General features: G+C 39.2%; 1 protein-coding gene across 1 annotated transcript; it reads right to left on the bottom strand.

The window, feature by feature from the left end:
• Positions 1 to 203: 203 nt before the first annotated feature.
• adgrf3a (adhesion G protein-coupled receptor F3a) lies at positions 204 to 21274 on the bottom strand. The gene is made up of 14 exons (XM_055231253.1): positions 21106 to 21274; positions 19664 to 19771; positions 18909 to 19015; positions 18775 to 18833; positions 18117 to 18241; positions 16741 to 16959; positions 13382 to 13633; positions 13055 to 13189; positions 10089 to 10276; positions 7334 to 7513; positions 3675 to 5000; positions 890 to 931; positions 366 to 407; positions 204 to 272 (listed from the first exon to the last, which is right to left on the bottom strand). Exons 1-14 carry the CDS (start codon positions 21272 to 21274, stop codon positions 204 to 206), a joined length of 3021 nt encoding a protein of 1006 aa, XP_055087228.1.
• Between the last annotated feature and the right edge of the window lie 1243 nt (positions 21275 to 22517).

Here is a 22517-nt window from a genome sequence, read left to right on the forward strand (position 1 = left end):
TGTGTGAATGAAACAAAACACCACTCCAGGTCTGTTTTTGAGGAGGGAACAGCAAAATTAAAACTTAGTTCAAAGCTCACAAAGGTTCATTTTTCATAATACAGGACCATTTCCACAACCCTAACCTTTACCATAACTCTGGTCATTTGAAGTGATCAAAGTGAAGAATCACAGCAATTCTTCAATATTCTGCCATTAATCTTTTAATTTTGGGGGGACTTCTTGATTGATGATTGGTCCACACTGGAGCTTGAAGAGAAAGATGAGATGCCCTGAAAATTAAGGAGATAAATATTACAATTCAAAAATACTGATAATAATAAAGACTTTTTCTTTTAAACTTGTCAAAAGCACACTTCACATACCATAGTTTTCTTCCTGAAATATCTTCGCAGGCCCTCACGCACCTGTCACAATGAATCACAATTAAAATCATGATTGAACAATGTATCACACATACACATGAATTAGGATGCTGGGAATGCAGAAGGTATTGAGTAAAAACTTTGAACCACTGCAATGAATTTACAAGTGCGAGACCAGAGTGGAGTTTTACCATCACAAATAAAGATGCCAAAAACTAGTATGTTACTACGTACTTCCTGATTTTCAGACAATAAATGGTTATTAATTAGATGCATAGAGTACATAGTAGATTTATTTTGATCTCAAACCTGCTTATACAATATATTTGTACTGGGGCAAGGTGACGTTTGCATGCACAGATAAAAAACTCAGGCACGGGGCTTTAAAATATGCATTCTTTGAATGTGTGCAGAATTGCAGATTTGTAATCATAATATAAATAACTGATAAACCAAACTAATACTGCCACAATTTAAAAAAATATAAGACATATTTGAACTAGTTCTGTTTTGCCTCGACTTACCATTCTGTCGCCCGCACAAGTAGTGATAAAGATGTACAGGCCCTGAGAATGCAAATAAAACATATATTACATACAGTCATAGGAAATATCAAGTATTTATAGGGGCACTCCATCCATCCATTTTCTTCTGCTTGTCCGAGTGCAGGTCACGGGGGCAACAGTCTAAGCAGGGACTTCCAGACTTCCCTGACCCCGACATGTCCTCCATCTCTTCCGGTGGGACCCCAACACATTCCCAGGTCAGTTGAGAGACATAGTCCCTCCAGTCTGTCTTGGGTCTTTCCCGGGGCCTCCTTCCAGTGGGACATGCCCGGAACACCTCCCTAAGGAGGCGTTCGGGGGACATCCTGAACAGATACCCAAGCCACTTCAGCTGCTCCTCTCGAAGTGTAGGAGCAGCAGCTCTACTCCAAGCTCCTCCCATGTAACCGAGCTACTCGCCCTATCCCTAAGGGAGCACACAGCCACCCTGCAGAGGAAACTCATTTTGCCCGCTTGTATCCGCGATCTTGTCCTTTCAGTCATTACCCAGAGCTCATGACCAAAGGTGAGGGCAGGAACGTAGATTGACCGGTAAATCGAGAGCTTTGCCTTTCGACTCAGCTCCTTTTTTACCAGGCAGTCCGATACACCAACCGCATGAGTTTCAGACGCTGCACCGATCCACCTGTCAATCTCACTCTCCATCCGTCCCTCCCTTGTGAACAAGCTACTGATATACTTGAACTCCTCCACTTGAGGCAAGGACTCACCACCCACCTGGAGAGGCCACCTTTTTTCGGTCAAGAAAAAGGTGGTTCTTCTCATCCCAGCCGCTTCACACTAAGTTGCAAACCGCCCCTGCCTGCTGCAGGTCCTGCCTCGATGAAGCCATCAGTGTCAGTGTCAGGTAGTTTCAATATGAATTTGTTATCGTGGCCTACTCTGTAGGTTGCCTGACCAGCTAGTCTCTTCCACATTCTGATTGAATCCGGAAGGGTCTGGAATCTGACCATAGAGCATGAACCATCCTAACTTGGGAAAGTCCTACCACAGCCACGTGTTTCTATCACCTATTTCTCAAATGCAGATGACATCGCCTCTCGAAAATTATCATTCATTATCGTATCGTTCGTTATTGTATCATTCAGAATAGGATTTGCACCAATCCGTCCTTTTCAGTTCTGTTACCAATTACAATACTAGGGCTCTGTTTCTGCAGATACTCGAGATCAACCAATAACAGTGTAGAGCAGGGGTTGGGAACCTTTTTAGCCGAGAGAGCCAAAAAAGTCACATATTTTAAAATGTATTTCCGTGAGAGCCATACAATATTTTTTAACTCTGAATGCAACTAAATGTGTGAATTTTTAAACAAGACCAACAATTTTAGAGTATAAGAAGTCTCTGAATGTATTGTTAATATTTTTTATAATAACATTTGTGGGAGCCAAGTTTTGGTTTACGTTTGGTAATGCGCAAATTCAGAGTGTTAATATTTTAATGTTAACAAATTATGTTTTATGTTAATATTTGATTTATATGTATAAGCTACACTTGTTTTATTGGATTAATGTTGATTTTGGAAAATATCTTAGGATTGTCATTATTGAAGTTTTACGTCAATATGTTAAAGTCACTTTAAGAGCAATAGTGCGCACGAGGGAAAACAGCACGCACTGTGAGAACGTGTTAGTTGAGGCAGCGCATAAAGACGGAGCCAAATGGTTTTCTTACCGTAGTTTTGTTATTTTTGAGAATTACTTGATTTGATTACTTCTGTATTTATGTATAATTTATTCATTACTTATTGTGTTAACAAATGTCAGCTCAGATTTATCTGAGAGCCAGATGCAGTCATCAAAAGAGCCATAAGTTACACCCCTGGTGTACAGACTAAAATTAGGCCTTATTTCCCTAAAAACAAAAACAAAACAAAAATTTGTATGACCAAATATGTTATGTAGCTGTTATTTATCTCTCAATTTTGTATTAAAGCTCAAACATTCTAAGACTTTCTGGACCAACTACAACCAGTAAATTGTTTCTTCAGTTTATAGGCCCAACCAGAATACCAGCAGGAACAATACTTTGGAGCCGATACCCGATACAGCTAATTTTCATGAACTGGTGCAGATAATTGATACCAGTATCAGTATCAGTATCAGTGTATCCCTAATTCAGAACAAAAATATAACTTATTTTACTTTGCTTTGCTTCAATTGTAGATTTAGCAGTAATCCACGCCATTTTTCAGTCCTCTGTGTTGTTTTTTCCCTTTTTTGCTACTAAACCGCTATGTTTGTTTTTACCGATGTGGTGTCGATATGATCCCCTTGACTAGATTTGCTTCCCTGCACTGCCATGCATGCTCAGAGCACTGAAGCGAACAAAACTCTCTCTGTTAAATGTTGTTTCTTATACACAAATTACAAATGATGTAATTTTATCACAATATTATTCATAATTTCTATATCTTGACATTTTTTAGAAGACATTTTCAAAAGTTTTTTGTTGCCACTTCTCGACATTCATATTTCGCATAATTTGGTTTTCCCATAGAAATACAAGGGGGAGCAAAACTCGATGGGGGAGCAAAGCTTGACAGAACACTGGAACAGAGCACGCATGATGCCTGTTAATCACACCCTCTGAAATCGGGGAGACAGGATACGGTTCCAGACCCAATCATCTTTGTAAAATTTTGTCAAAGCGTGTGATTCTGGCTGGCCAGGTAAGTCTGTAGGCTAGTTACCCAAGTTCAAGACCTACTTTTAAATCCACTCTTCCAGATATTACCACATACCTGAAATGCATTCATAATGGTGAACAGGTAGTTGACCACGTATGCTGGGATCCCATTTGTGAGGTCAATGAGGATCATCAGGAAGCCCAGTCCCCAGGTGAGTCCGAAAACCGGAGTCAGGAGGATTACGGATCGGATCACAGTTTTTCCAGAATTCTTCTCCTTATCCTCCAACATCTGCTGTGCTTTTATGGGCTGCAACAACTTCATGATTACAAGACACATGAAAAACATATTCACAAAAACGATGATCCCGACCGGAAGAATGAACGTGAAAATCGATCCTTTGAAAACGCCCTTGTAGACTAGCCAGCGTGTTTCCTTCGAGTAGTACTGTCCCTCCTCACCATTGTTGGCAAGAAACGTAATCACAACAATTAGCAAAGGACAAACGTAGCCTACTATTAAGGAGAATCTCAAATAGGCTGTCTTACCTATGCCGTGCAGTGAAACGTAAACTGTTTTGTGTAAGAGAATGCTGCTAAGACAAAACATCCAAAAAAACATGGCAAGATAGCAAAAATGTTCAACAGCGACAAACGTTTTGCACCATATATCGGAAAGGTCGCCAGGTGTGGACGAAGCCAGAAAGCAAATATCGCCAACTAGCAAACACACAGAGATATTAACGTGAGCGCAATGGCGTAAATGCAGTGTATCAGTTTTCACAACATCGTTCCAGATGATCAACTCTACAACAAGACAAATGATTAGCGAAACTATTGACACAGAGAGCCCTACGTATGTGAGTGTGGAAAGGTGTGGCACTTCTAGCTTAGATTTTGACATTAAGATCGTAAATGCAGAGAGATGATTGCACTCGCATATCGAATTGCCAATCCACTTGCAACCATTTTCAGACCACTTGCTATTATTTGTGTCCCAGAAAACGCATATCAATTTAGTGTTACGCGGTCGAGATTGTTTAAGTTTGAAGTTGATTTTAATTTTAACTTCTGCTTGTTGTTTTGACTGCCTGGTGGTAGAAATGACAATGCTATTAGGAGTGCTGTTTTCGCTATTGTTGCCTAAGTAGTTCTGTAGTTGTAAAAATCCAGTAGTTTTGATAGAAATTGCCCCTTCACTGTCCATTGTCACAGTGCTGTTGAAAACATTATTGATGCATTGTGGTGTGCGGGTGGCATTGCAGCTGACAACTTGCAGATTTTCGCACTTCTCTTCGTCCTTCAATTCAGCTTTGTCGATTAGCTGCTCCACAGAGGAAAGGAATTTCCCCGCTAAATTTTCTGATGTAGTATCGGGTATTTTCTTCCAAGAAGTATTGAGTGTCTTGTTCAGCAGGTTACTTGAAGATTGTAGGAAATCCTACAAATAAAACACAGAACACATTGGAGGCATTAGGCCTGCAGCAGTTACTCAATGACTATTAAAAAAAATTGTAGTTGTATTTTGATCATCGTAATCATTATATGGACTTTACAAACTTTAAAGCACATACCAAAATATTTTTATTTAATCAAAATGTTATAAAAGAATAGACAATTTGAATTTTTTTGCAATTGATACTTTGAAGTGACATCATGCTGCAAGTGTACTACATGTGTCTCTATGGTGGAATGCAGCTGTTATCACGGAGACACAGTGCACACATTACCAAATACTGTCAAAAAAGTTTAAGATTGCCTGAAAACTCAAGAAGAAATATAAAATAGATTTAAACAACACATTTTTAGGAACCTATGATCAACATGAGCATTCATGTCCTGTTTAGGTGTAAAAAAAAGTTGAGGGTGTAATTTTTTTGTGAGAGACTTGTCTAATAGGACAGATCATTTCACCTGTTCTAGTTTCAACTACGTCAACTTTTTAAGACCAGATTGTGTTAAAACAAAGATCAGATTAAAGTCTAATTTGAGTAACAGAGCTTCAAATAGAGCAGTACCTCCAGTTAGCATCATACCCCCAGGGAATGTTGATGACATCTGCTGCAAAGTATCACATGTTCTTCTTAAGATTCTATTTAGAAGCCTTCAGTCACCTGTTTTTTGTTTTGGTTAATGACGTATTTAGAAAGTCTCAATGTACAGTAGAGCTAATTGCTTGACTAATCGACCAACCGATAATCTGACTAGTCGACAACTAAAATAATCATTAGACACGTCCTCCAGCTCCTCCGGTGGGACCCCAAGGTGTTCTCTGGCCAGCCGAGAGACGCAGTCCCTCCAATGTGTCCTGGGTCTTCCCCAGGGCCTCCTCCCGGTGGGATATGTCCAGAACACCTCTCCCCAGGAGGCATCCGGAACAGATACCCAAGCCACCTCTCCTGGCTCCTCTCAATGTGGACGAGCAGCGACTCTACTCCAAGCTCCTCCCGCGTGATTGAGCTCCTCACCCTACCTCTAAGGGAGCACCCAGCCACCCTGCGGAGGAGACTCATTTTGCCCACTTGTATCCGTGACCTTTTCCTTTTCAGTCATTACCCATTATCTCATGCTCCATCCTATCCTTCACTCGTGAACAAGACCCCAAGACACTTGAACTCCTCCACTTGGGGCAAGGATTCTCCACCCACCTGGGGAGGGCAAATAACTCTTTTCTGGTTGAGAACCATAAGCAGAACGGGTGACAAAGGGCAGCCCTGGTGAAGTCCAACATGCACCGAGAACACGTCTATTCTATGTCCCCAAAGCCAGATCCCTGTGCACCGGTTCCTTACGGATCCTCCTGGGTGCTTGGCCAGGCCCCTTGGAGATTAAAGGTGCACTGTCTAATTTTTCTGGTGAAAGATTGGTCATCAGCTTGTCTCCATGGAGATGTTATTGCATTGCTCAGAATGTATGGTAAGGCCTTATTATACTTAACATCATGGAACAAAGCAGGTGATCAAGTTACATGTCAAATCTGTGGGGCAGATTTTTTAAGGTATTTCATTTTTAATACAACACTGATGTTATTGCTGAAAGTACTTTGGGAAATATGCATTTTTACTTATGGGCTTGAATCTCCAGATATGACCTGTAACTTGGCCTGTTTGTGTCTCCTACTTGTCTTGATGGAGATAGATAAGCTTAATGCCATACTGTGGAGGAATTTGGAGTCAGACTGAGTCGATGATGGAGCCGGAGGCTTGCCCTTGCTCACTTCCTATTTGGAACGCAGCGGCTAGCAGATTAGCCAGGTCCATTTATATATATATACAGTGTATGATTAAAGCCCATATATGGAAAATACGAGCAAATGTATCATAGCAATCAAAAAGCCAATCAGCAGCGAGGCTGTTGAAGGTAACGCCCCTTCCTATTCATACTGCTGGTATAGCAGGGAGCAGGTGCTTAGCAATGTTATCAAGCCTGTTACTAACGCTACCGGTAGTAACCTCGGGGAAAGAAGGCGCCTAATTTGTCTGTTATTAATGTTCATATATTGATTTACGGACAAAATAGTGAAATATAAACATCAGGATCATGTAGAGCGGGTTAATATGAACATTTTAAGACCAAAATAACTAGTCTGACAGCAGCAGTTATGAACAGAGATGCGACAGGTTATTTGAAATAGAAAGTGAATTGGAGCTGGAAGTGCACCTATGCTCACTTCCCATCTGGACTGCAGTGGCTATGTCCATTTATATATACAGTCTATCCCCCAAACTAAAATATGCTTCACTGAAAATGGTAAACAGAATTAATTGGGCTCACATCTATGGTGGTCTTGTCATTGATGGAGTTCAGTTTGGTGTTCATGGTGTTGATGACATCTACAGAGGTCTGCAGGTTGGCAGTGTTGATCACTGTGGAGCTGTTGGTGGTCACAGACTGAAGACGGTGGAACACATTTTTAGTGTTGTCCGCCAGAGTACCCAGGCCAATGTCCGAAGTCTGAGGAGGAAATTGGGTTTAAATCAGAGTGGACATTTACAATATAGTAGTTGAGCTGTACAATTAACCAAATTGTTGTGACTCAATGGACATATTAGCAAAAAAAAAAGTTTTATAATTGCCTGAAAAGTGAAGAAAAAATACAAAATGGATTTAAACAGCACATTTTCAGGAGCCTGTGATCAATACAGTCATTTATGGTCCTTTTTGGGCATTTGATTTTCAACTAAAAATGTGAGACTAACTGAAAAACTGTTGGCTAATGCTAGCTAGCTCTTGATTGTAATTTTATGTGTGAGAACCTTCTTTAACAGCATAAAACAAATCAGTTCCAACTGAATTAGCAAAAAACAACTTGATACCTGGGGCTGTGCCATAAAGAAGTAACCTCACCCAGAGCTGTCAGTGCAAATATCACATGGATACCAGGCCAGTCAGTGCCAGATTGGTTCTATCAAATGTTTGACATTTACTTTTCATGGACTTTAATAGGAAGAAAGTTATGAATGTGAGCAGGAAAGCTAAAAATCACCCAAAAAATATTCAACAGTGATATTTGGGCAATTGATGCTTGTTTCCTTTAGTTTTTATGTTAGTGCATGGTTTCTCTGAATTATGACAATTCAGAGGGTAAATTTAGGGTGAAATATTCACTGCACTAGTCTAGTTTTTATGCAGAGTTAAACTATGTTTGTTTGTTAATACTCCATATGGACGCAAACATTGATAATTGCTCTGTTTATTTCACAGCTGTTACTTAAAAAAAAAAAATATTATACCAATTATCAAAGTATTAAAGGGAAAATCAAGAACTCGGACAAAGTTATTGGGAGCTAGACTTTTTGAATAGAATTCTACACTCGCAACATTTCTGCTGGAACAGGACATTCTTTCCGTGGTGCCCAGACAAGACAAAGTTTAAATTAGACCTAAAATTATGCCAAAAACATATCCAGCTTTTCTTTTACTTTCTGCTGATGCATCGTCTCCAAACACAGTTATGCCAAACAGCCACTTTGTGTCAGTGGCTATGCTCGCAAATGTTGATTTTTGACAATATATATTTTCACAGTCAGATTAAGGTTTAGATTAGGGTTGGGTTTAGGAACAGGTAAATTTAGGGTTTTCGTTAAATGTGCTAACTGGGTCTTGGGTACTTTATATTCGTTTACTTGTTGCTTTATTTCGTCCATTTTGGTCACTTCCCTTACTTTGTGCTCTCTGATTTTTTAACAGAACACAGCCTTGATGTTGGAAATATAACTGCAGTAACTGCTGCAATATGGTTTCACTAAAAAAAGAAAGAAATTGTAAACATGTTCACTGTTCTCAATCAGCTGATGGACCTGAAAGTGACATGACACTTAAAGTGCCCGTGACAGGTTGGGCTACTTATTTCATGAAAACACAGTTAAGATTATTATATATTTTTTTTTATATTTACTTTTTACAAAAGATTTTTTTTCCCCCCAGTTTAGCAATATTTTAGATTTTAAATGTTACTTCCTGGTTGGAAAACATGACATCACACTAGGAAGTTCCATAACTGTTACCAGGCAACCATGCTGTACTGTCGGCCAAAATGTAATGTACACAGAAATGATTATTTGACAAATAGAAAGAAAACATCTTTATGTTGTTGAAATAATATTTAAAGTATTAGAAAAAATGTGTTTGTGTAAATTATGATGACCTTTTGGACAGAATTCTTCCTAGTGTGATGTCACCAATATGTTTAATGCTGCATTCAAGTTGTCCACAGAAACTCTGCGTTCCAAGATCAGATGTCGTTTGCATTCATGTGCTTTTATCTTGCAAAGTGTGGATTTTGATGTCACCAAGAAAAAAATCATTCAGTCCACTCATTAACAGTGTTTAAATGAGTTAACCAGTAAGATTTGTTGCTATTAGCCTTCTCAAAACTGATCACTTTTAGTCGAAGAGCTCAAACGGGTAAATTAACAAATCAGGAGATATTTGTCCATCTTCACACAGAAGGTGACGTCAGGCAGATGGTTTTGGCCCAAGTTCCTGTTGTTCTACCTGACTTGTGTGTGCTATACATTTTTCTTCTCTGAAAAAACAATTTCACGAGTTCCTGAGGACCACATGAGTGTAGCATTAAAACTCTCTAAAACAGAACTCTCTACTTCCTGTCATTTATTTGTTTTACCATGAATAACTGACTTGGCTAATAGTACAACAGGTGAGGTGATTTGTACTGATTTGTACACACATAAAATTACAGTCACAAGCTAGTTAGCATTAGCCAGTAGTTTACAGTTAGTCACACTCACCATTTTGTTGAAAATCCAACCCCTAAACATGGCCATGGACGCTCATATTGATCATAGGCTCCTGAAAATATGTTGTTTAAATCCATTTTGTGTTTTTTCTTGAGTTTTCAGAAAATCTTAAAACATTTTTGACATAGTGTTTGCTAATGTATGCATTTTGTCTCCATTATAACAGCTGAGCAATCACTCCATGAACTTACAGAGCCATGAACACCCCCAGTGTGATATCACTGCACAATATCAGTATATACAGTACTTGATCCTCTGATGAGACTCACTATGGCATTGTCCAGGACACTGTGCAGTTCCAAGTCCACACAGTTAGACGACACTTCGCCCCATATCTTGTTATTGTCACAGGGCCGTTCTTTGGTTCCCACAGCAAACCCAGAGCACTTAATCACAGCACTGTGCCCGACCGGGGTGGCCTGCCACTCCCCATCAGCTTCACAAAACGAGCCCTCCACTGCAGGACAAGGAGGAGAGGAGTAAGACAGGAGTAACAGCTCCAAAAATCAATATAGGCCCTTTCATGCTGCTGCCTGGCTACTCTTCTCTCAAAAGTACAGATCCGCTCATCTTGCACCATTTATTTCCCATTTACTGTAGCGTGACTCAGCTAAAGGTTAATTTATTATCTATGTTCTAGACTCATGCAGATACACATGCAGGCTTCTGTATGTCCTCTGCGCTGTTCTGTCTGTAAACTGGTCCATCTCTACAAAAAATGGGCAATCTTAGCAACAGAGTGGGGCATGAGCTGACCGACAGTAGTGAACACAGCTCGATAGTGAAAGCTAAACTTTTTGAAACTGACTGAAACAAACTGCAAATCAAATAAATGCTTCTCTCACTTCGTTTTCTTGACTCTTTCCCACTGACATGGGTGCTCCCATATTTGTTGCTCTATTTTGTCAGTTTTGGTCAATTCTCTGACTTTGTGCGCTCTCAAAACACAGCCTTGACATTGGAAGTATAAATGCAGTAACGGCACTTGGAACGCACACATCAGTTTACGTACGAAATTGGAGCCTAAATTACTCCTCATAAATACTGAAATATCAGGCAGCAGACAGCAAATTACAGATCGATGATCACAGACAGCATGTTAAGACTTTTACTATGATGTAAATACTTCCCCAGAAGATTTTTTTTATACAAGTAGGTATTCATGGGAAACTCCCTAAAAACTCGGCATTTGGTTTGGAGGTGAAACTTAATATTCTACTGTAACCATGGCAGCCTACTTTTAAACAGTTTTCTCCAATTCACCTGACCTGTCAAGTCTAAAAAAACACAACACAAGCTTTTTGTCAAGACAAAGCTAATTTAGACCTAAAATGAAAACAAAAACACAGCCTGTTTGTCTTTTACTTTCCACTGATGCATCAGGATGGCACCATTTTTCCTCCAAACGTAGCTTTGCCAAACAACAGCCAGCGTGTGTTAGCGGTTAGGCTCACAGAGGTTGATTTTTGTCAAAATATTTTTCACAGTCAGGTTAGGTTTAGGAAGTATAAGGTTTTTGGTTAGGTCTGCTAACCGGGTCTTGGCAATAATTTGTTGTAATTTTTAGACAAAAGAAACTTCTAAATAAAAGGTATTATTTAACTGTATTTAACGGAACACCAAAAATACTGTCAATGTCTCTGAACCTTAATATTTGCTGTAATTACATTTGCTGATTATGAACTGAACTCACTCTCCAGGAAAATACAGCACACAGTAGTTGATTAATCGACATGGAGCAATAAGCCCCGCCCCAGACGAAATGCCCAGAATTTAGGGAGTCCCAGGCATTTATGTCTTGAACCTAATGCTAGCTGAACCTAACACAAGTTTTTTTAATGTTCATTTTGGCTAACGATTTGACTAACAACTCAAAGAGAATGAATGGTGTGGAAGAGCTGATCTGTACTTTTTGAGAACCGGAGGCAACATAACAGGTCCTTCTTCATAGTGGCACATCACTGTAGCAGGCAGCAGACAGCATTTCATGTATTTTTATGTGACTATGCGACATCTTACAACCTTATGTGTGTTGTTAAATTTCAGATGACATCACAACATTCTATTGGTGCTTTTCAGACTCAAGAATGTGATCATGTCATACTCCCAGAAGGCAGCAACAGCCAGTTTTCTCTATTGATTACATTATACTTTGCCATGAAATATCCAATAGTCAAATTCACAAATGCATTTTCACAGTATTCATTTTAACTATCCCCCGATCTGCAGTAAATGTTATTGACCAATATAATGTTGTGATGTCATTGTAAACCCAGCAATAGGCTAATAATATTTATACAGATGGTCACAGTTAAAATAAATATTGTTAAAATGCAGATTTTTGTTGAAATATAGTGAGTTCTTGGGTCTAGTTAATAATAGAAATCATCATGTTTTTAATTACCTTTGTCGATATTTCATGGGAAAGAGCAATGTAATCAGGAAAAACTCTGGCTCTTGCCCCCATGTGGGAGTATGACATCATCACTTCCTAAAAACTGCAAACTACAATACTGAAAATAAGTCCAACTAAGAACAGGGACTTGAGGGGGGGGGGGGGGGGGGGGGGGGTAGTCAAGACTCAAATGTAGAATACTGCAGGGTGACCACTGACCGCTGTCTTGTTTCCACAGATGTACAGTTGAAACCACTACATAAAAAGACACATATGTTTTTTGTTTTTTTCTCATTGTCTGTTCTCTCATTATACTGGCATTAAGTGGTAATAATTTTGATAATCCTAAATGACCTAAAACAGGAAAAGTTTAGTCTGGTTTCAAGTCAGACGGTGAGGAAAAAAAAGCATATTAGTCTTTTTTTATATCTGTTTTTATATAGTGTATGTAAACTGCTGGTTTCAACTGTATTGCGGGTTTCAGACGACATCACAACATTCTGATGTCAGGCCAATAATATTTATACAGACGGGGGCAGGTAAAATAAATATTTGTAAAATGCTGATTTTTGCTGTAATATATCAGGATTTAGAGTCCAGTAACTAATAGAAAAGGTTAGTCAATATTTCTGAATTACTTTTTTAGATGTTTAAACAGTACAAAGTAATCAATAGGGAAAACTGGTTGGAAGTATGACATCATCACATTCTAGGACCTGAAAACCACCAATTTAATGCCATATAGTGGAGCATTTTAGGTAAAGCAATAATGTCACAGAGATAGGCAGGTCGCACACTAGAAAAGTTACATAGTGCACCTTTAAACTGTTACACGCTTACCTCCGATCAGGATGACCTCTGTGGTGGCCTCTGCCAGCTGTGAACACCGGTTTCTTAGCTCACAGGTGACTGTAGGTTTTATAGAGGTACAGCTCACAAATGTTTGAGCGCTGAAAATCTTAACTCTGGAGCCATCTGAGAAAAAAAATATTCAAAATAAGAAACTAAAACAAGCAGAAGTAGAGGAGCAGAGACAGAGGAGCAGAGACAGAGGAGCAGAGACAGAGGAGCAGAGACAGAGGAGCAGAGACAGAGGAGCAGAGGCAGAGGAGCAGAGGCAGAAAATATGAGAGGATATTTTCAGATATAATGAATGTAGTTTCTGACTGTAGTCTTTTTGTTTTGTGATGCTTGCAGTAATGTTCACTGTTTTCCAGGACACATCGAACGTCTCGTAGTTCCGCTCCACTTCACAGCTCACGATGACTTTGGGTAAGTCGGTGGATTTTATACATTGAGGAAAATTCGGGTTGGTGCTGATCTTGATGTTTGGCTGTACACAAATATCCATAGGCGCTGACGCCATGTGGTGGATGCTCAAATTGTTTAGAGTCGAATTGAAATTGCAAGTGTACGTGCCTAGAAAAGGGAAAAATGGAAAAACTCAGTAATAATCATAAAAAAGTAAGTCTCCTCAACCTTTGCTCCCCATGCTTAGTTATTCCCCCTTCAGAGCTCTATCATGTTTTTATATTTATGGAGAATTGTTGTGCAGGAGCATCAGTGACATAGGTTTGTCAACTTACTGTCCAATAATCAGGAAATGCGTGTTAGCGTGCTAGGTGATCTTATCTTTACCATGACATCAAAACTCCAGACCTGGTCTCTAAGCTCTTTCCACAAGTTTCAAAATCATCACTGTCAATAATTATAATGCTCTGAATACAAAAGGTAAGTGAGGAATAAGTTTGGGCTACAGTTTAAAATTTTTAAGACATTGTACAGTGATAGTTTTTAAATACATTTTTAACACAGAAAGATTCCTGCACTCTGTCTTACTTGCAAAAAGTAAGATTTATTTATTTTTGTTCCACTGTAAATAAAGGTCACTTTTTGCAAGTAAGAGAGTTGGGGACGAGCATTACGCATGCCTGCTCCAACACACCTGGCTTCAGAAATATGATGTGCGAAGCAACCTGTCGTAACAACTGGTGAATCAAAAGGTGCGGACATGAGACTCAAACAATGAACAGAGTTTATTACAAAGAAAATGCAAAGGCTGGGTGTTGTGAGCTGGGTTGGAGGCTGAGATGATCGGTGGGTCCAAAAAACAGGGTCACGGGAGGATAAAATGACGACCTGGCAGCAGGTAGAGAAATGAGCAGAGTCGTTGTAGGCCATGATTGGTGATGGGCTGCAGGTGAGTAGTGAGTGGTGAGGGTGGTGCCAGGGTCTCCGCCCAGCTCCAGACACAGACGGGGGGAAATTTTGATTTAATAATGCCCCTGTCTTTTGGCATTTACAGTCTTTATAGTGCAGTTAATGATAATGTTAGGCATTAAGGTGAGTGTGGCTAGCCAAAAAAACAGTTGTCTAATGTTAGCTAGCTTGTGACGTAATGTTTGAGTTAAAGGGGGACTTGTTTAACAGCACAAAGCAGCTCACCTGTTTTAGTTCCAATAAAGTCACTACTTTATGGCCACATTGAGTTAAAACAAAAGTCTAACTTGAGTAACAGAGCTTTAGACAGAGCAGTGCCCCAGTTAGCTTCACCCACAGGGAATGTTGACAGGGATGGGTAGTATCCAGTTACTTTTACTCAGTTACATGTACTTGAATAATTATACTTTTCAGAGTACTTTTCTTGCAGTATATCTTTACTCCTACTTGACTAATATTTTTATTGAAGTAACAGTAATCTTACTTGAGTAAAAGTTACTCTTCCCATTGTGAGCAAGTGTGCAAGGGAGAAAAGTGTTAAAATGATAAACTAAAGAAGTAATTTAATTAATAGGAATTTAAATATAATTTAACAAAAGTGAGCTAAAATATGTGGCTCAGGCATCTGCTCAGTATGTCTCCTGGACACCTCCCTAGGGAGGAAGACCCAGGACACGCTGGAGGAACTATGTCAGCATATGACTATGCTGGCCTGGGAACACCTTGGGGTCCCACCGGAGGAGCTGTAGGATGTGTCCGGGGTGAAGGAAGTCTGGGAGTCCCTGCTTAGACTGCTACCCCCCGCGACCCGGCCCCGGATAAGCGGAAGAAAATGGATGGAATATGTACATGAAAATAACCAAGCTCCTGCTCAGCTCGTGTTAAAAGCCAGTACAAACAAATGAGTTTTCAACAAAGACTTAAAAATATTTAAAGACTGGGCTGGTCTAATACACGGAGGAAGATTGGTTCAGAGTCTGGGAGTCCCGGACCAGCTACAGCAAAAGCCGGGACCTTGGAACATCCAAAATGATCTGGTGCTGATCTCAACATTCTACGGGGAACATGGACAGACAGAAGCTCAGAGAGATGGAGGGGACAACCCATGGAGACATTTAAAAACCATAATCAGAATCTTAAAGTCAATCCTTAAGCTGACAGGGAGCCACTGCAGAGAGGCATACACAGGAGAAATATGCTCAGATTTCCCTGTGCCTGTAAACCACGTGCAACCAACAACGATACCAAACACACAATACCAAACTACACTGTCCCAAAATAAACACAAGTCCCATAAACAAATGAGTGACAAAACAAAAAGAGACACAAAAACAACTTAACTAGTGTCTCAAACACACTAAATTAGACACACAGATAAACAAGTGACTAACAAACTGCATGAGACAGGCCGTGTCTCAATTCCTCGGCTGCATTTGAAGGGCACTTACTTGACTTCCGTCGCCTGTCCCATTTCATGCATCCCACAAATGTGCCTGACAAATGTGCCCTGCGTTTCCAGCATTTCCAGCATTTCCATGGAGATTGGCCCTGAATGAAGTGTACATCTGAGCAGACTACCGCTATATCCCATCATGCACCGTGTGTGATAACTAGGTATATATTTTTTTAAGTTATGCAATGCTACCTACAATTGGGGAAAAAAATCACCAAGAACATTATATTTGCCTATTGATATTCAAAGGGAAAGATGAATTCCTTACTTCATTCAGTCAAAACAGAAATAAACGGCTGCGACGACGACACCTTGACTCTGCTTCTATTAAATAATAAATAATGGTGTAGGCCTGTCCCATTTCAGCAAGATGGAGGCTACACTGAGGACTACCCATTTTTGGCGGGTTACTTAGAACGATACTTCAAGGAGTATGTTGAAGAGTACGTTGAATGATGCATTTGGCGAACTGAGACACAGCCTGTGACACAGCCACGGTCATAGAGACAAAAAATGGCATATTGGCCAGATGTAGAGGTTCCCAATCAATCAGGGACCAGAATGCAGCAGCCAACCAAGAACAGGCAGGGGAGCAGTCCAACAATCAGAAAGGGCTCACACAGCCAGTGTGCAAGAAGGAGACATGCAAAATTTAAACACACAAACAATTCAACAAAAATATGGTGACATGGAAAAGAGCTTTTAGAACATTAACATTACTCTTACTTGAGTAAAATTTTTGGCTACTTTTCTTTGATGATGACATCAGCTACAAAGTATCAATAGTCAACAAATCATGATAATTCTGATTCACTACAGCTGGGAACTTTGCTTAAACCAGGAAATGTCTTACCGTGCCAGAGCTTTGAGAGGGAGGACAGCTGGACTGTGCTCTCCAAAGTGCTTGAAGTGACTGTCGATTCAGTGCCATTGTGAACGGCTTTTATTTCGTTATTGTAGTTTCTGAGGTGCCAGGTAGGGGACCTCCCCAGGTCAGTGGTAGAGTTGCAGGACAGGGTTGCGTTTGATCCAGAGGGCAAGGGGCCCTTAGGCACCGACAGGTGAACTACACCTGACAAACAGACAGGTGTATTATTTTTTAAACTTAATTTCGATACTAAGGAATATACTCGATGCTTCATCCCGATTCCAATACCACGATGCTAATAAAAATACTCTTTATTTAGACAATAGAATGTGATTTTCAACATTAAATACATTTTCTTTTATATTACCATGTGGCATCGTATGCATTAGTCAAGGCCTTATTTCCATAGTGGTCCATAGACATATACTAATCTGTGTGTTCTTATACTTGTTCTGATCAAGCTCTCAAGATCTATTCAGGAAAGGTTCTCAAAGGTTCATTTTTGTTGCCTGAATGTAACTTTTTTAGTATCGATACTTGCTCAAAGGAGCATCTAGTTTGACACAGATTTTAGTATCGATTAGTATCTGAATCCTAATTTGAGCCCCTAGGCTTTGTATTTGGCCGTGCAGTTCCTGTTTTAATGCTAAACTGACTTTTAATTTTGTTTTAGGTTGTTTATATATTACAATGTTAGATTATACTATATTGTCCCTGTAGGGAAATTTGTCCTCTGCATTTGACCCGTCCTTCAATGCGGCTGGGTCAACCTGTCAGGAGCAGTGGAGACCCATCCTCAGAAATTGAGTTAGTCTTGATCAGGACTACCTTAGCTGAAGGATTTGACCTGCTGTACATATTTTGGGTTGATGGGGGAAACCAGAGAGCCCAGAAGAAACCCGCACATACACAGGGAGAGCATGTATTTCTCTATGTTGTCCCTAAATCAAGATATGAACATTAATAACAAACAAATCAGGTGCCTCCTTTCCTAGAATTTGCTCCCTCTAGTGTCAGCAACAGGTTTTATTGACAGTGTTGCTAAGGGCTGCCCCCCACCTCACGTGAGGTGTGGGCAGGAAGAGGCGTTACCTTGAGCAATCTCGCTCCTGATTGGCTCTTTGGTTGCTATGATACATGGGCTGCAAACTGCAAAGGCCATAGTTATTTTGGTTGTTATATCTTCTCTGCAAATAACTGAATATGAAATGTATTATGTTTAAAAGCTGCTAACCGTGCAGTTTAGTTCTCTATAAACATGTACCGAAATACATGGGATTTTTACATTAGATTTTAACAGTTCATATTTCAGTCTTCTGTCAAATGTAAATCTTTAAAATGTGTGTTTAAAATGCATTTACCTGTAGTCTGCAGATCCAGAGCACCGGACAGTTTATTGGTCAGAGCCTTAGATGTATTTTGAAGAATTGAGGGTTCCACAGCTGAAAATATCACCACCTCAAAGTCCACAATCACACTCCCCGTTCTGATCCAAAAACAGTAAATTATTACTTTGTACGAATTAAAGTTTAAAGAGGGGGTAGTACACTTCTTTGGGGTATTAACTGCTACTCACCATGTTTCCTTTTATTGTTTTGAAAATGCTATATTCCCCTAAAGCAATGTATTAACATGTTTTATAAGTTTCATTTTTGTTTCTGACACTCTCTCTTCCTTCCCTTTCCTTCAGCTGCATCCCTCTAATCAAAACTACTGCATATCATATCAGGTTTGTCAAGTTTTAGTGTATTATTTGTATCATGCTTTTGTATATATTTATAGAGAATGGCCAAGCAGGATTATGTGTGACTTGTGGGTGAAGTCTTGTACAGAATTGTAGGAGGGTTTGAATAGTGCCTGGGAGAGATCACTAGATTACTCAAACGTACAGGGATGACATCTAAAACCTCCTCAGGCAAGTTTTTGATGAGGGAAGATTATAATGGTAAAAAGCTCCAAAAAGTCAATTTTGCGTAATACCCCCTCTTTAATATATTTTACTATTAATAAATACATCACTTGTATCTGATGATTCTCAGGCAGTCGAATCCATAGATGTGGCTGTAAAATGTTTGAATCTGAAAACAAGCTTGGATTAGTCATATATTTTCTGAATATTCATTTCATTTATTTGAATTAGTATTTTTTTTTACCTCTTGGGTCACATTGGCATTGCAGTTCTTGTAGTTGTCCATGTTGTGATCACTCAAACAGTTATGGTAGTAAATAGAGTCGAGTACTAGAGATCCAGTGATCATTACTGTGACGAAAAACAGAAATGTGATGTTTTGGTTAACCACCCACACATGGCCCACACAGTCTGTCACTCAGCAACTCTTACATAATAAATAACCATTTCATCTGTGCACTGTATCTCCTTTACCAAACTCTTGTATTGATACTTTACAGCAGATGTCATCAACATTCCCTGAGAGGTTGAAAGTAACTAGAGGCACTACTCTGTTTGAAGCTCCATTACTTTAATGTGAGTTTTGTTTTAACACGATCTGACCGTAAAGGGCAGACTTAGCTGGAACTGTAACAGGTGAGCTGATTTGTGCTGTTAAACAAGTCAGTCTCAAATAGCTTTACAGTCATAAGCTAGCTGCCATTAGCCAACAGTTTTTCAGTTATTCACTCTCACCTTTTTTGTTGAAAATCAAACACCTAAATGTGACCATGAATGCTTGTTTTGATCACAGATTCCTGAAAATTTTCCAGTTTTTCAGGAGTTTTCAGACCACCTAAAGGTTATCAGGTTGTGTTTGCTAACATGTGCATTGTGTCACCATGGAAATTGTTGAAATTTTCTCCATAGACATACATGTGAAACCCCCTCAGCGTGATATCACTGCAAAGTATGAATAGTATGCCCTAAATTGGAATGGAGGGTCTGTGTCGTTGGTACCTGTGCCGTCAGCGCTGCACACGTTCTGGGAGGAGCAGGAAGCATTACTCCACTTGTATCCCTCCGCACACTGACAGTTCGTTTTGTCCGAGTTCTCTGAATCACACTCTGTCAAGTTTCAAATATTTTTATGTGGTAAATATTTATCATACTTTTACATCAGTTAAATGTCAGTTTGTAGAGAAAAGTTGAGAAGAAACATACAAAAACAACACGGAAATTTCCATCTAAAATGCAGGGGCAATTTACAAGCAAGTAACACACTTTTCTGGCAGTTTAAACATTAATTTAATAAAATAAAGGTTTTAGTCTAACACATTTTTTTTGTTAGTCTAAACATAACTATGATGTAGTGTATATGACATCTGCAGCCCGTGTCCAACCATTAAGCAAAATTATAAACTTCACCAAAAAATTGAAAGGTCAAAGGCAAGTTTTTAATAAAATCTTAAATATGATGATGTTAATGTCTTGGTGTCAGATGCACTTTGTAGCTGTAAAATTTGCCTCCACTCCTCACTCCATTTTTAACAATAAAAACACATCAATGTAAAATGTCCTAGTTGAAATTTCATGTATTTGTCATGTGTGAAGAGGCAGGATTTATCAGTTTGGTAGTTTTGAACAGGAAGTCAATGGACCTACAATTGTCTCTCGCTATATCCCGGTTCAACTTTCACGGTCTCGCTGTTTCGTGGATGTTTTTAGTGCAATTTTTCATGCTTTTTTTTTTTTTTTTTACAGCATATGAGCGTGCATTGTGTTTTGCATCCTGTGACTCTGAAGTGCTGTACGTTTGCAAGTTTTCTCCCCAACAAAACCCACAATGTCGATGAAAGGTTCTGCACCGACAAATTTCAGAAACGCTTTGAACTTAAGTGTTTCTCTGCACGGAGAGGTGCCTCTGTGGATACCGCTGGAGCAGAGGGATGAGAACAACACATTTAAAGAGATCATTGAGGAAGAGGGATATAATATACAAAGGTTTGAACTTTGAGAATGTTTAAACAAGAGAGAAATGTGAGAAAAGTGTATAAAGTGTGTGGTGAGGGGTTTTACAGCTGCAAAACATATAGAATAATTGTAAAAAATAAAGCGAACTACTTTGCGAATTTCGCCTTTTGCAAGTTATTTTTAGAACGTGACCCCCGTGATAAACGAAGGACCACTCCATCTCTATTATTAAGCTTTTTAGGTCAAAACTGCAATTTACAGTGAAATAAAGTAAGAATTTACATATGTTATCATTTAAAGATGAGGTATTACACTTCCCAACTGCTAACCCATAACATATTTTAGATCACCATGTTACCTTTTATTGGTTTGAAAATGCTACCGGATAAAAAGGATTATGTCTTCTGTAAAATGAGGGAATGGTACGCACAACCCTCCTACTGTAAACCCCCCGTCCTCCATGGTAACATCAGTATTTCTCCTTGTACCTGCGGTCTTTTTCAGACTGTAGAGGTTGAATTTGTCACTGGAATAATCTTTGTTCAGAAGATTCTCAGAGACGTTGGTGACGGCTCCAGCCTCAATGACCAGGGTCATATAGTACATCTGAGTTGAGTTTGCATCTAACAAAGAATGATTCCTCTTAATAAAAGTCATTTCACATTTTACATAAAATACCACTGCAGAAAATATATATTAAAAGATTCACAACTACTATTAACTTTTCTAGTGGATGGTCTGCCACCTGCTTGTCTCCATGGGGATGTTATTGTTTTGATTGTAATGTTCCACTGTATTGCATACTACACTGGCCAAAATAAAAAGTCACCACCAAAAAAAAAAAGGTCACACACTCTAATATTTGGTTGTTCCACCTTTAGCTTTGATTATGGCACATTCGCTGTAGCATTGTTTCGATTTCGCTTCTGCAATGTGACAAGATTTATTTCCTGTTGCATTAATTTTTCACCAAGATGTTGCATTGATGCTGGTACATTCTCAATGGGGTTAAGGTCTGGACTCTGTGGTGGACAATCCATGTGTGAAAATGATGTCTCATGCTCCTGAACCACTCTTTCACAATTTGAGCCTGATGAATACTGGTATTGTCATCTTGGAATATGCCCGTGAAATCAGGGAAGAAAAAATAACCTGGTCATTCAGTATATTCAGAATCACTCCAAATACAACTTCAGGTCGGTAAATGGTGAGGAGAAATAACTATAATATGGTTAAAAGCTCTGAAAAGTAAATTTTACAGAAAAGGTCTGCTTTAATGCCATATGGTGTAAAATTCCAGGGAAAGCAACAACATCTTCATGGAGGCAAGCAGTTGACAGACCCTTACCCATGTGCATCTTTAACACAAAATAATATGCTCATTCTTTATTCTACCTTTTATCCTCTCGTCATGAACAGACACCTTACCTTGTCCTTGAACCTGGAGAAAAAACAAAGCTATTTTAGTTAAAACATATGAAACATTAAAATAAACTTAAATTCAGTTTTGTTTTATGGCACTGACCCCATGAAGGCCAAGTCCCAGAACATAAAGGAGAGGGAGCGCCCACATCCTGTTCAAAAAGATACGCACATTTTAAAGGCTTTATATTGTGCAAAATTGACTTAAGCTGTTGTTACCTCCTCAAAAACAGACCTGGAGTTGTGTTTTGTTTCATTCACACATGTTTGAGTAACACTTAAACTACTATTCAGTTATTATTAGTCTGTCTACATCTCCAAACCTCAAAATGCTCTGTTCCACCTTGTGATGTCATGAAGTGGTAGTTTTCAAGTTAACAGCTCCTTTTACCTTTTGTTTAGTAGAGAGGAAATTCCAGGGCTGAAATGATCCAAATGATTTTAGTGAAGGTGTATAGAGTTTAAAAGAACAGCGGAG

The sequence above is a fragment of the Periophthalmus magnuspinnatus genome, chromosome 22, assembly GCF_009829125.3.
Source record: "Periophthalmus magnuspinnatus isolate fPerMag1 chromosome 22, fPerMag1.2.pri, whole genome shotgun sequence".
NCBI classification, from domain to species: Eukaryota; Metazoa; Chordata; class Actinopteri; order Gobiiformes; family Gobiidae; genus Periophthalmus; species Periophthalmus magnuspinnatus.

Coding starts and splice junctions, on each gene's coding strand:
- adgrf3a (XM_055231253.1), bottom strand. CDS start 21,274: ATGACTTTTATTAAGAGGAATCATTCTTTGTTAGATGCAAACTCAACT. Junction 18,242..18,774: donor CTGAGAATCATCAGATACAA/GTGATGTATTTA, acceptor TTTTTGGATCAG/AACGGGGAGTGTGATTGTGG. Junction 408..889: donor CTTGTGCGGGCGACAGAATG/GTAAGTCGAGGC, acceptor TCATTGTGACAG/GTGCGTGAGGGCCTGCGAAG.